The following is a 15,523-nucleotide window of genomic DNA, read 5'->3' as shown; positions in this document are numbered from 1 at the left end:
TTCAGCTCAGGTCATGATCTTGTAGCCATGAGATCGAGCCCTGCATCGGGCTCCACACTCAGCACAGAGTCTGGTTCAGATTCTCTCTCTCCCTCCCTTTCCCTTCCCGTCTGCTTTTCCCCCCACTCATGCTTTCTCTCTAAAATAAATGAATAAAATCTTAAAAAAAAAAAAAAAAAAAGGATGTCACTGGAAACAGAGACTAAAAATTTCTGCTTCATGGCTACAAAAAAAGAAAAACAAAAGACTCATTGGGTAACCCTGAGTAAGTTATTTGACATATTGCAACATATGCATAGTTCCTCAATTTTTACAAGGCTTTTTAAAGGAAAAAAAACTCATACATAAATAAAAAAATTTTTTGGCTATGCCATGTGAGTGTAAGATACATTGCCTGATTCTTCATTCTTGAATATGTCAGCACATATCTACCAGGAACAAAGACATTCCATATATACATAATGTAAAGGTCACAGGCAAGAAATTTAATGTTGCCTCAATACTATACCATATTACCTAATACATAGGTCCAGACTTAAGTTTCCCCAAATGTCCCAAGAATATCTTTTCTTGTCCTCTGCACTGGCCCACCCCCCCTTAATTCAGAATCTAGTCATGGTTTTGGGTCTTAAATTTAGTATTTGAATTACTTTAGTTTTTAACCTAGGGCAGTTCCCTGGGTTCATGACACTTCTTTTAAAAAGTCTTGGGTAGTTGTTTTGTAGAATGTCTTTCAATTTGGATTTGTCTGATTGTTTCCTCCTGATTGACTCAGGTCAAACATTTTTGGCAAGGATAATCCACTGGGATTCTGTGTTCTCAGTGGGTCACAATGGAAGGCACATTATGTCAGTGTGTCCTATTACTGGTGATGCAAAATTTGCTTACTTAATGGTATCCGCTAGACTCCTCCACTGTTTGTAATTAATACATAATCTCTGGGGTGATACTTTGAGACAGTGTGAATTCCTTCTCCCCAATACTGTTTTAGCATCCATTGATGACTTCTGCTTGAGCCAATAATTACTGTAACAGCTGTAAAACGGTCTCGTAGACCTTGATAGTTGGAGTTGCTCCCCTAGCCCTGATTTCTGATTTCCCAACCATGATTCAGCCTTGTCCCTTTGATTATGTTGTTTTTGACCAGTTCAGTTAACTGTCTGCCTTAACTAACAGCCATGCCTTTTTGGATTTACCACAATGTCAGTGAACCAAGCCTAGACAGAAAGCAAATACTGCTTTACACTCTATCTATTAATATAGCCTGCATTCTGACTATACCTTTGAGAATCAGAAAGCTAGTCGGATAGAGGCTGCCTTTGCTCACATGTCTTTGACATCCAGCCTCTCAGATCACAAATTGTACCACAAATAGCAAAGGCACCGTCTTAAGGACTCAAACATGATCTGTTTCCCATTGTCCTCAAAATGATACTATTAGACACCGAGTGAGCAAGGACATTTACTTTCCACTTCATGGACCAAAGTGGATAATAATCCTTCAAAACTGCAAATGGGGGTGTATTGTGCAACCTTCTTTTTAGCATGTACTGATTTATTAAAGAAAACTGCAGATTTTGTAGGTGGCTGGTTATAACAATATAAGGTTAAAAACAGAACCATAAAAGTTGAAGACATCAGAGATCACATCTAAAAATAAAGCAAATGCCTTTTTTCTTCTGTAAGCCTCAATGAGAAGCCATTTGAGGAAAAGATAATCAGCTTCAGAGACCCATATATATGGATTCTACAGTTCTCAATGCCATCCTCCTGTACATATTAGTGTTAGCGAACTTTGAATTCTGTAAATAAATTATTTTACCTTACGTCCATCCATGTTGCTCCCTTGGTGTTAAAAATACAAAAGTAATTACTAATAATGAAACAAACTTCACAATGGCTATTGCAATAATAAGTCCTCAATAAACAGAGTTCTTAACGATAAAATTCCTTCTTTGTCAGTTGGTAACTACCCGTGGAAGCTATTTGTGGTCAAGAGGAGAACTTTTCCGGCCAATTCCCCAAGGCAATGCAAGTTAGGAGAAGTCAAAGAATTGAAATGTTTACTCAATTCAGCCAAAGAAGGCACCCACCCAAGAGAAGAAACTAGATTTCTCAGTTAACTCAATGAGAATCTAATTCCCTAAAACCAAACCCAGTTTAGTGACTGAAAATGAGTCTTTTTATTTCTTTTTTAAAGAGTTTTTAAAGTAATCTCTGCAGTCAGCATGGGAATCGAACTCACAACCACGAGATCAAGAGTTGCCTGTTCCACCAACCAAGCCACCCAACTGCTTGGAAAATGAGTCTTAGAGAAGATAATAATCAGAAGCGGGACTTGAAAGCCATGGGAAGGGAAAGTCCTTATCAGGACCAGGGTGCTCTCCATCCTGGAGCACAAGAACTTTCCTTTTGCTGTCACTTCTCTCCCTAGATAACCTGCCTCATTTCATTCTCTGAATCATGACTTACACCTCTCTCTGAACCCCAGATTCACACATCCAACTCCTTACCTGCTGTTTCCACTTGTAAGTCTCAATGGCACCTCAAACTGATTGTGTTTCAAGTGGAACTCTCGAGTCCCTCCACTGTTCCCCAGTATGCCAATCAGGGTCAGTATACAAAGCTGGATATCCTGAGGTCATATTTATTTTGCCTCCCTCTAGTGCATCAAGTCCAATAGAAAATCAGTCTATTTCCAAAATACATCTATCCTCGCTGTCTTTATCCACTGTCAGCTCTCCAGCCCAAGCCACCATTATCTTTGGTCTGGATGATTGCAATCACTTGCCAACTAGACTCCCTGCTTCCCATCTCGCTCTTACCCCCCTTTCTCCATAGAACAGCCAGAGCAAACATTTAAAAACATAGATGATATAAAGTAACATGGTCTCCTAAACTGGATTCTAGAACAGAAAAAGGACATTAGTGGGAAAATCTGGTGAAATCTGAACCAAGTCCACAGTTTTGAGAAACGTAACAGGGTCATATACCATGTCAACACCAGGGGAAGCCGGGTAAAGGGTATATGTGAACTCTCTGTACTATCTTTGCAACTTTAATGTAAATTTAAGATTATTCCAAATCAAAAAGTTTATTTCAAAACCCCATAAATACCGTGTTTTGCCTTTGTTTAAAATCCTTGCATAACTTCCCACTGTACTAAAATCCAAACTCTTTGCCATGGGCTCATAGATCTTACATCATCTGGCTTCTAATACTTTTTTTTTTTTAATTTGTTTATTTAAGTAATCCCAGTGTAGGGCTCGAACTCATGACCCTGAGATCAAAAGTCACAAGGTCTTCCTACTGAGCCAGCCAGGCGCCCCTGATACTTAAAAGAAGAAGAAGAAGAAGAAAAAAAAAAACCCACAAAACTCATTTCCTACCAGCAAATGCTCTGGCTACTGGTTTTCTGGAATGTGCCAGGCCGTGTCAGAGGCTGAGGTCTTGGCCTTTATTGTCCCTATATTAGCTTGCTAAAGCGGCATAACAAAATACCACAGATTGAGTGGCTTAAACAACCTAATCCTATTTTCTCACAGTCTCCCTTGGACTTCAGGTGGCCATGTTTATGCTGTGTTCTCACATGGTCATCTCACATGGTCTTTCCTCTGGGCTCATGTGCCCCCAGTTTTGTGAGTCCAAGTTTCCTCTTCTTTAAGGCCAATCGGTTGGATTAGGGCCCATCCCAATGGCCTTGTTTAACTTAATCACCTCCTCAAAGCCTGATCTCCAAACACAGTGACATTCTAAGGTACTTCAACATAGGGATTCTGGGAGAACACAACTCAGCCCCTAACAATCTCCTTTCCTGGACAACCCTGCAGATGGTTGGCTTCTTCCAGGCTCACGTCTCACCTGGACCTGTCACCTCTTCTGAGACGCATTTCCTGACCGCTTGGCTTCAAGCCGAGCACCCCCTCCACCCTATTTCTTGCCTGCTTTGCATTTACAGCTGGAATTGTTTACTTGCATTATCCGCTTTCTCCCACTGCAGGAGTAGGAGGCCTTGTCTGTCTTATTACTGTATCCTCACTGCTTCTTGTAATACCTGGCCCATTAGTAATCAACATTTGTTGAACAAGACATGGCCTATTGGCAATTCGGACAAAAGCAGAGTCTCGTTAGGAGATCATCAATACAGTTAATTCCCTGGTATGACCATTAACAGAAAAAGCACCTAGTATTTTCATGGCATTTTACAGTGTATGAAGTGTTTCCAGGTGAATGAACCTGACTGAATCCTCCACGCAGTGATGCAAGCATTATTTACTCTATTTTCTTGATAAAGAAACCATTGCCTAAGGTCACGCAGCTGGGACCTCAATATTCATCTTTATGTGTCACAAAGAATGACTTTGTGTTCTTTGATTACAACTAGAAACTAAACAGACCTACATACCACTTTTCAGGAGCCCCCAAGGAGAGCTCTGTGAAGGACGCAGACTCATACTTCCAGGAACTAAGCTGGACATTCTTTCCATCTGCTCAGAGCAGTTTTGTTGCTGAGGAGTAATGGCCAAACAAGAATAAATACGGTGCCCTAAGGCCCTTTTATTGTGTGTGTGTGGGTGGCGCTGGTGGTTATATAAACACGCTTTTTGTAAACTATTCTGTTTCCAGGGATATGAAGAAGTGAAGAAATTGGGAGAACCTGATTTCCTAAGTCTTCACAGTTGGTTTTAAATAGCACTTAATATTTCCTTTAAAATCTGTACTTCTCCACCTTGACACTGCTAAGATTCACCTGGGGGAGCTTTACAAATCCCCAATGCCTGGACCCCACCCCCTACCAATGAAATCAGAACCCTGGGGGGGAGGGGAGGAACAGTGGCATCAGTGAGTGCTAAAGCTTCCCAGGTGACTTTAATATGTGGCCACCATTGAGAATCACTGGTCTAGATCCTCGAATGGGGCGGGGAGAGGTGGGTTGCATCTCCCCTCCATTAATGGGAGGATGCACTCTCTAAAACTGCAGACACTCCCAACTGGAGAATTCGGCATTCCTAGAGGCATAATGTTCTATCCTTCCTGCGTGGTGGTTGGTTTACACCAGTCTGCACCCAGGACCAATTAAATCAGAATCCCAGAGGAATGGAACTCAGCCAGGAGCTGTCGTTAAAATTTCTCAAGTAAGTCCAATGTGCAGCCAAGGTTGAGAGCCACTGCTTTAAATGGTGCTGACTTTGTTTGGAAGAGGAAATAAAGGCGAGTCTGCTCCCCATTAACCCCCTGGAGCCACAGTAACCCGGCAGCAGCTGTCACACGTGTGCGAAGCACCTTCTCTCCCAGATCTAGATTTATGGCCTCAGACAAACAACAGAACCCTACCTTGGCATGGTGCCGTCTTCCCCAGCACTAATTAAAACCTGAATAATTCTCATTATTATGCGCATAAAATAAATGCGCTTCAATTTAAGACAACTTTCCCACTGTGTCCCAGTTAATGTAATCACAACTTACAGGTTTTCACAATCATAAATATATGAGTTTTATTTTAACAAGATATTTATAGCTAGTCATCTCACTACAATTTTTTTTTTTAACTAGATATGGGGTCATGTAAAAAAATTACTTGTATGGTGATTGATAATGGGATAACAACATGTACTCTATTCAATCACTAATCAATATGATTATCACTAGCGTCTTTCAATTTAATTATTGCTTCTTATCGTCCGTCATCAATTTCATTAAGTTTTTGGCAGGTAGGGGAGGAAACAGGGTGCAGATAACGGTATGAAGGCTGCTAGCTGAATGATAAGACTATACACCCAGAAAATGCAGAGAAATAAACTGAGTTTATTAAATAATTTGGCAAAGCAATGAGACCAGAGAAATACCCACTATTGCACTACATTTTCTAGCAACTCTGCCTCCCACCAACTCCGTACTCCTCCCTGGACAGAAAAAGAGCATGCCAGCACATGCCATCTGCTTGAGGCTCTAGTTAAGAACCCCTGGACAAAGTTATCTTTTAATAATGAAAGTAAGTATTATTACATAAATATATATTTGCCATGTTCTGATTCTGAAGCAGTAACAAGTGTGAATGAAAACCAATGAAGTCTTCCTTTTCAGCCTCCCTGGGACCAGCCTCGAAGCAGCTGGGTGACCCAACAGCTGCTGTTGAATATGGAAATCGCAGGAAGGCAAATTGGCAAAGAAGTCTGATCAAGCCAGGGCTGGTCCGTCTGGTCCTGTGGCCTCCGAAGCAAGACGTGGGGATCTATGGAGTGGAGCCAGGCAGAGGCTGGGATGGGAACTTGGACAAATTGGGAGCCATGACAGAGAGAGGTGGCACGGGCCCTACAGGCAGTCTCAGAGTCAGCAAGCTGGGGAGGAGGAGGCAATACGGGGGGCAACAGCTGGCATTTCTTCCAGAGGAAGCAAACTGTGTGGACAAGGACCGCCTATAAGCACCCAGGGGCTCAGCGCTTCTCTTATGGGCCGGACTACATCTCAGCATGGACAGAGGATGTGGAAGGAGGACGCGGATGCCAACCACGGGTCCTGACTTTCATGTCCCTAACCTGGAATTTTAAGGTCCCACCAGAGTAATGAAAAGAACTTAGCATCCGCCACAAAGTGATACGGGATAATAAAATGACAACCATGAACATTTTTCTTGACTAGTTGAATTGAGCAGAGAGAATAAACCAGAAGATCACGCTGGTCCTATCAACTTATAAGGATCAATGGTGAGTCTGCACATCCCCCTCACACCTCTACAAATGGAGCAGGTTTTACCTACTCACGAGGACAGAACAACAGGGAAAAAGAGAAAGCAGGGGAATGTGTTTATAAAGACTAGAAAACATTCGAAAACATTCCCCACGCCATGTTCCCCACGTTAACCAGATCGCACTGGTGTGTCTGGTCTGTATCAGCCTTTTCCTGATGGTCCTCAGCTACATCAAAACATCCAAAGGGTCAAGCCCATTTCAATATCAAGTGTGTGGCAACTGTTCAACGACGTACACTTAAGTATGGAACACAGTGCAGCCATTTAAAAATCATACGGTGGAGGATACTTCATGACGTGTTAAAAACAGCATAAAGTGTGATTCAGTTTTGGGGGAATTGGCTAAAAAATAAATTGATGGTCATCTGCACCATGAACACGAATTGCTATCAGCAATCATCTCTGAATTACAGAAAAACTATTGGTTTTTCTTTTCTTTTTTGGGGGGGACGGGTGCTCTTTTGCATTTCCCAAGTTTTAGTAACCGTGTATGAATTTTCCAATCAGAAGTCATTGTTTTATAAGGGTTCAAGTTTAAGGATGATGTAACATTATTTTAGACACTGAGGTTTTGATGTAGTTGGCCACCAAAGCACCTCTTATTTCAGCCTGTTGCTAAACTTTTCCTTTGAGGTTACCAACCACGAAGGGACACCAACCATTGGGGAATCCTGGACTGGCTGGCAAGAATACCCCAGCCAGTTGCATTCTTCTCTCCTCTGGAAAGTTCCAGGAATTTTGGAGAAGGCATTCAGCTGGGACAGCTGGTGACATCTATCAACTGGGTCAAATTCTGAGATCTGGTGGGTGCTGTTCTGATCTGAGTCTCTTCAACCAGGGGTTAACAAATTTTTTCAGGTAGTAAATAGTTTAGGATTTATGGGCCATACGAGCTCTGTTGCCAGTATACACCTCTGCTGTTGTAGCAGGAGAACAGCCTTGATAATACACAAATACATGTGGCTGTGTTCCAGTAAAACTTGATCTACAAAAAAGTAGTTTGCCGACCCCTGATAAGCTCCAAGTTTCTTAGTTCAAGAAGGTGAAGTGACAGGTACAAGTCAAATCGGTCCCTACAAATATAGTAATATCCCCTCATCCGCATTTCGCTTTCCAGGGATTCAGTTACGTGTGGTCAACCGTGGTCTGGAGGCAGATGAACCTCCTTCTGACCTATCATCAAAAGATCAATAGCAACCTAACACTATGCCTACCGCATTCGCCATACTTCACCTCATCACGTAGGCGTTTTATCATCTTGCATCATCACAAGAAGGGCGAGTACAGTAAGATATTTTGTGAGCGTGAGAGAGATCATATTCATATCACTTTTACTACAGAATATTGTTACAACTGACGTTGTTGCTGCTAATCTCTTATTTGTGCCTAAGTTATAAGTTAAATATTGTAATAGTATGGATATAGAAGAAGAAACAGGTGTATGTGTGGTTTGGTATCATCTGTGGTTTCAGGCATCCACTGGGGATCCTGGAATGTATCCCCCACAGGAAAGGGGTACTACCGTGGAGGGGTCATGACTGAATGCCGCTTTTTAAGCTCTTTCCAACTCTGAGGGTCTAGCAGTGGTGACTCTACACTGAAGGGAGGAAAGCCCATTATGGTGCTTATGGTTTTATTTCTTATGTTGGTTTTTCTTCCATCTAAACTATGAGTACCTGAAGTTTGAGAAATGAGTCTGCATTTTTAATACCATGCATGTAACTCATACATACTCATCCTCAAAAGAGAAGGTGAGTGATATGTCCTTGCTGAATACTGCGTGAAGGAATGAGTGTCCTCCCACACCAAGCTGGTGTGAAACATAGTTCTTGAGTGACGCCCCTTGGGAACCACTCTAGTTCTGTGCAGGCAGACTCCACTTTGAAAAGGACAACCTGTGCTCCCCCACAAATACACCTGTACCTTCCAGAAGAATTTGTTCCCGGACATAGGCAGGAACTTTCTTTCTTTTTTAAGATTTTATTTATTTACTTGTCAGAGAGAGAGTACAAGCAGGGGGAGTGGCAGGCAGAGGGAGAAGCAGGCTCCCCAACGAGCAAGGAGCCTGATGCGGGGCTCGATCCCAGGACCCTGGGATCATGACCTGAGCCAAAGGGAGACACTTAATTGTCTGAGCCACCCAGGCATTCCAGGCCAAGAACTTTCTAGTAGAGATTTCTACAAGATATTGACACAAAGAACCATAGTGTAGGCCTGGCCAAAGCTGGGTTCTTTCTAAAGGGTTTCTAAGTTCTTCTCAGGGACTGTTTTCACCTGAAAAAAAGGATTTCAAGCTGATGATGTCTGTGAGTCCTGAGATCTTGCCTCAGGGCACTTAGGTGCCTCCACAAACTCCCGCATCCTGGTCTGCATTCCCTTGACTCCGTGAAGGCACCAAAGGGGTCCCCTTGTCAGGAAATGCTCTCTTGACCCTTTTGACACAGTCTCAATCTTCATCATTCTCCACAAATGCAAAACGTATAAATGAAGTAGAAATTAATAGGGGAAGCTCTATAGCTTCTAGATCCGGGCTCTTCCCTGACTGGGTCCCAGTGGAACCCAGAGCCCAATCTCAGGTGAGGCTCTTGATAGATTAAAACACCCACTCCCAAAACGAAGGCAACTCAAAGTGACACTGTCCCAACAAAGAGGCGGGGTGAAAGCCAGGTCAAAAGATGGGTTCTCAGGAATACTAATAAAGTACAGGGCTGAAATCTAGAAAGAGTCGGATTGTCCTGTAAGGTATTTTACAGGAGGGGTACACTGATTTTAATGTGGGATATGTACGTGTTAATGTGTATATGTGAACATAACCATATCCAGAAAATCTGCATAGTATGCACACCTATATTTGGTAGTGTTCATTTTTTTTCTTTTTTTTTAGATTTTATTTATTTGAGAAAGAGAGAGAGAGCACAAGCAGGGGGAAGGGCAGAGGGAGAAGCAGACTCCCCGCTGAGCAGGGAGCGCAACATGGAGCTCCATCCCAGGACCCTGGGATCACAACTTGAGCCAAAGGCAGACAATCAACTGACTGAGCCACCCAGGTGCCCCCGTATTCATTTTTCTTAGTAAATGTTAACAATCACTGAGAAGACGTATGCTCAATCCAGTGATTGGAAAGCAAATCCTGGAGTTCAAGTTCCCTACCATCCCCCTCAAACGCCAGTGACAATCATTCTAGGTCACCGAGATTTCTGCACAGAGGCCGGTGGACAGGACATAAAGATGGGAAGAAAGGCTGGACAACAAAGAAATTCCAGGGAGAAATCCCACAGAAATGGCCTCAAAAAGCTTATGCCAGAGCTTCTCTGACGTCCCAGGCACAGATCCTGCTGGCCCTTGGCACCCATGGGGCCAGGAAACTGTCGAGACTCTCAGAGCCCAGGGGGTGAGGGCACAGTACAGAACGGGCGGGGGGTGGGGGTGCTACTCACGCGGTCGTTGCTTCCTTTGTTGTCCTCATACTTGGTTTCTATATGAATGGAGAATTTCGGCAGAAAGGAACACTATGGGAAAAAAGTAAAGTTCATTAGCATACCATTTTTCCTGTCTTCACATCTGCCATATAGCCTCTGGATGCTCTCCTATCACGTTGGGAGCGCTATTTCCGATCAGAAATGTTAAGATATTAGGTCAATATCCAAATTCAGAGAAAGCCACCTTTGGCGACATGAGCACGCTTGCACCCAGAAGTCAGGCCAGAGTGAATGACCAAGCAATGGAAGGCATGTTGTCCATTTCCGAAAGGAGTATGTTCTGAGGGTCCTACCACAGGCTTTAGAAAAGCAAACCCCTGAAATAGGCAGTTCCAATTCTGGGGTGCTTACCTTTGCAGGAGAAGCTACCGCTGCTGGATACCTGGGGACTCGGCCTTAACCTTTATAAAAATATTCATAGCAAGCTAGGGAGGTGGTATATAGTAGGAGAACTTTAAGATAACAAATTATCGACGTCAGACACACCTGGCTTTTAGTTTTGAGTTTATCACTTGACAGTTCTGTGACTTTGATCAAGTCATTTAACTTTTCTGAACCCAGGCAGCATGAAAACGGGGATAATAATTATCACCTAGAGTGACGTTTTGAGGGTTAAATAAAATCATGTGCGTAAAACCCGTAAGTGCCGGGCACAAGGGAAGCGTTCAACAAGTGAGAGCACTCAGCATGGGGCTGCAGCTGAGCTCAACATAAAGGGCAGCCCCTCTTTTTGGCAGCACGGGGCGGGGGCGGGGGAGAAACCCCAAAAGCACACTGCCCTACTGTCCCAGTCTCACATTCTGTGCATTAAGTAGATTTGAAGGGTTAAGGTGGCTTGAGAAGCGGGTGTTGATGGATGTTGATGTAACTCCCTCCTGCTGGCACTGAGCTGGGCATTAACTTTCCGGCCACAAGAGATGGGATTGAAGACTAATGGGTAAAATGACCCAGCAACTCCACTGGGAGCTGCAGGTGTCAGAGAAATGAGACGCTAGCTGATTTGCACACAATCCTGAGTCTGGCTCCTTTATTTATTTATCCAACACACATAGAGCACGTACTCTATATTACCAGGCACTGGTCTGAGTGCATTCGAGTTCTCATTCATTTATTCCTCGTAAACATGCCGTGAAGTAGGTACTATTGTTATCACCCTGCTTTAAAGATGCGGAAACAGAGACACAGAAAGGTTAAGTAAATAGCCCATGATCACACAGCTCGTAAACAGTAGTGTCTGGATTACAAGGCTGGTGGCCTGGGGCCCAGCGTCCATGCTCTTCATCACTATCCCACTGGTTCTCAGAGTGGGGTCTCCAAACCTGCCACAGCAGCAGCATCCCAGAACCGGTTAGAAATGCAAATTCTTGGGCCCAGCCCTGTACTCACTGAATCAGAAGTTCTAGGGAACGGGCTCAGGTATCTGTGTGTGTGTGTGTGTTTAAAGATTTATTTATTTATTAGAGAGAGAGAGGAGAGGCAGAGACAAAGAATCCTCAAACAGACTCCCTGCTGAGCTCAGAGCCCAATGTGGGGCTCCCTTCCAGGACCCTGAGATCATGACCTGAGGTGAAATCAAGAATCAGGCCCCTACGTTTAACCAACTGAGCCACCCAGACGCCACTAACCACCCCCACCCACCACCCCAGGCATCTGTGTTTAACAAGCCTTCCCGGGGATGTAGATGCAGGCTTTCATTGGAAAACCACCTCACTACCCCACGCATGGGAAGAAAACAGCGTGCACTACCTAAAATTCAGAAATCTACAGTATCTCACCCCATGTGCTTCATCCCCCCTCAGTCCACGATCCCCCTTCAGTGCAGCTCAGAACCCATAGCAGCATGTGTACAAGAAGGCAGAGGCCTTGGCCATGCCATTGATAATTCTGACATCACATGACTGTGTGCATTCGGCATTCATCTGTCTTAATCCAAGTGAAACAAGCAAGCTGAACCGTGACTAAGGAAACACAGAAACAATCAATCCCAGTAATTGTCTTTATGGAGAATGAAGTTCCGCGATTATTTATTAACACCTTCTTTGCTGTCTCCTCTCAAAACTCTCACTGCATAGCTGCTGCCCTCACACATGCTGTCCCGGGGAGTTCCAAGGAGGGGCTGCTCATCACGCATCGTCACGAGTCAAGACTCTGGAGGGACCGGAGCAGCTCAGAGCCCCACAGCAGAGCTCTTGATGTGAGAGGCTGGGGAGATGCACCTGCCGAGACCCTTTTAAAAATATCAAGCCTCCCGGCAAGCTGATTGGTCCTTTTTAACCCATAATTCATAAAAGAATCAATGCAGTGCATGCACAGCTCCAGATGGCAGGAGAACAGAGCTGTCCTGGGCGGGGAGCTGGGTCTGGGTGCGTCACTGTGGAACACTCCGCGAGGAGTTTTTATCGGTTGAACCCCTAAACCACTTAACTAAGGTCAAACAAATGAATGTTAGAATTTGGGTATTAAGTCCAAATATGAAATGCAAAACTCTTATGCAAATTAGCAGATGCTGTTATTTTTTGAGTCAAGGACTTAGGTTATTTTCATATCAGAATGGTAACCTGCCAGAGGCTGGCAGTGCACCTGGTTTGGCCAGGCAGCCGGGGGGAGGGGACCCGGATGGGACAGGTCAACTCTAGGCTGGTCAGGGTCTTCTCCTGCGGCAGGGGTTTGGGACTGATAATCGCCTTGGGATATCGGATGGCTGGTTCTCCAAGCCCTGGAGGTGCGGTGTCTCCAGTTAAAATCAGGAGTACCTCTGGCCTGGAGCATTTTCAGAATTGTCACCAAAATCTTTCTGGCTAGAAGTCCATCTTGAGATCAGGTTCTGCTCACCCTACACAGGTGGCCCATTAATCCTAGTAGAGCCTTAGCAATTAAGCGAGGTTTCTCATTCTTCCTGGCTAGCTTCATATTGTGCCTCACAACTGAGGTTACCCTAAATCCCTTCGCTTCTCGAGACCCCCTGGGCTTCCTTCTTCCTCCCCTGCAGCGGGTAACTTTGACTCATAGTTTCGTAAGACCATGTGATAGAAACACCCAGAACTTCCCTCTCCTCCATTGCAGATCCGCTTATTTCTTTATGCTGCTTCTTATTCTTTGTGAATCAAAGAAAGACGTTGTTTTACGAGAACTGAGACACAGGGGGCAGCAGACCAGGGCTCAAATCGGAGAGGTATGGACTTGAGCAAATTATTTTGCATTCCCAGCCCCAGTTTCCTGGCAATAGAACGGGGACCACGCTTCTCTACTCTATAGGAGCGTTGAGAAGATCAGTGAGATCACTGGGGTCAACCCCAGCACGGTGCCTGGCACATAGCGGATGCACAGCTTAATGTATTTGTAAGTCTCTTCTCTGGAAACCTGTTTCATTAATTATTTGCATTTTCTCCTGGCTTCCTTCCTGCAGCCTAAAAAATATCATGAAAAGTGTCATATTCCTAAAAAACAAGCATCAAGTTCCTTCAGTGATATTCCTTCCTTCATCTACAATTAATTGCATTTCTCCTTGTGTCCACAGTCTAACTCTATTAAAAGAGTAGCCCGTGGGATGCCTGGGTGACTCAGCGGGTTAAGTGTCTGCCTTCGACTCAGGTCATGATCCTGGGGTCCTGGGATCGAGCCCCGTGTCGGGCTCCTTGCTCAGCAGGGAGTCTGCTTCTCCCTCAGCCTGCTGCTCCCCCTGCTTGTGCTCTCTCTCTCACTGTTAAATAAATAAATAAATAAATAAATAAAGAGTAGCCCATGCTTGCTGTCTGTACTTTTTCACCTCCCGCTTTTCTCAACCAGAGCAATAGGGTATGGAGATGACCGAGTGCCAAAGAATTGTCAACCCAGCATCGCTTCCCTGTCCACACCCTGAGGGAACTCTGCAGTGTTCAGTGTAAGCCAAGAACTCCGACTTCCTGAAAAGCAGTTCCTTCTCCACCTTCCCTTCCTTCCTCTACCCCTTCAACGGAGGGGTCCCCTAGGTTCTGCCCTCTGCCCTATTTTCTTGCTCTGAACCCTCTCCCCTGGTGATCTCACCTGCCCCTCACTTTTCTGCAACCATGTTCTAGCTGACATCTCTAACCCCACCTGCTCTTCTCACATCTCCAGTGGCCCACCAGCCATCCCCAACAAGGGTCCTACAGGCATCCAAACCGAAAGGTCCATACTGAACTCAAATGTTCTCCTGCCCCGTTCGAGCTTCTGAGGACTGCCATAACGAATTGCTATGAGCGGTGCGGCTGAACACTCACGGGCCTGGAGGACAGAAGTCTAAAATCAAGGTGCTGACAGTGTTGTGCTCCCTCTGAAGGGTCCAAGGAGAACCTGTCCCTGCCTCTTCCAGCTTCTGGTGGCCCCAGGTGTTCCCCAGGAGGGTTGCATCCCTCCAAGCTCTTCCTGTGTCTTCATATCACCTTCTTTTCCCTAGGTGTCCTCTTTTTATATGACACCAGTAACTGGATTTAGGCCCACCCTATACCTAGTTACGATTTCATCTCGCGTCTCAAGGTCTGTAACTAATTACATCTTTGAAGACCCTATTTCCAAAAAGGTCACATTCTAAAGTTCCAGTGGACATGAATTTTGAGGGGACACTATTCAAAACACTACACTCACCCATCACATCCAATGAATGCCCAAATCCTGCTGGCTCAGCTTCCCTCCTTAAAGGTAAGACCTAGAGTCCTCTGTTATCTGTCCCTAACTTTCTTAATGGCTCTGCCCTATATTCCTTCTGTAGTCAGTCCCAGAAGACCACTCGCCATTCCCTGGAACACGTCTGACTGCCATGTTTTTTTTTTCTGCCCACAGTTCTCTCAGCCTGAAGTCTCCTTCCTAAATCTTATCCACAGACCATCTCAAATCCCAAGTCAGAATGATGATCTCACGTGTGCAGGTAGCATTCTGTTTTTACCATTGTCACACACTTATCTCCTTTCCTATCTCCACGATTAGCTGACTATGTGTCTGGCTCACCAGACAGAAGATAAGCTGCAACATTTCCCTCAGGAGGATTCCTCCCCACTCCCTGCTGTCACTGCCACAGTCACCCAGCCATTCGGGCCTTAAAGCTTCTGTTTCAGCTCTGCTTTCTGTGACTAAGGGCTTTGCTCCAGCTAGGAATACACCATCTCACCTGGTCACTCCAACTATCTCAAAGGGAGCACCCCACCTTCCAACCCTGGACTTTCTCAAAACATGTGGTATCTCCTAAAGATTCTGACACATTTCCATCAAGGAGGGGGATTCCGTATCACTGGAGGACCTGTCAGGAGTGTGGGAGCAGAAAAAAGAATGGGGAACCTTGACA

At 44.7% G+C, this 15,523-nt stretch overlaps 1 protein-coding gene across 1 annotated transcript in view; it reads right to left on the bottom strand.

Moving 5' to 3' along the window:
* PITPNC1 (phosphatidylinositol transfer protein cytoplasmic 1) overlaps positions 1–15,523 on the bottom strand; it is a 239,127-nt gene that overhangs the window by 74,661 nt on the left and 148,943 nt on the right. Inside the window, exon 5 of the mRNA XM_044389120.3 lies at positions 10,186–10,257. Within this exon, the coding sequence (XP_044245055.1) occupies positions 10,186–10,257 (72 nt within the window). The remainder of the gene's footprint in view (positions 1–10,185; positions 10,258–15,523) is intronic.

This window comes from Ursus arctos, unplaced genomic scaffold, assembly GCF_023065955.2.
Source record: "Ursus arctos isolate Adak ecotype North America unplaced genomic scaffold, UrsArc2.0 scaffold_24, whole genome shotgun sequence".
NCBI lineage: Eukaryota > Metazoa > Chordata > Mammalia > Carnivora > Ursidae > Ursus > Ursus arctos.
This window is presented reverse-complemented; position numbering and strand designations above follow the sequence as displayed.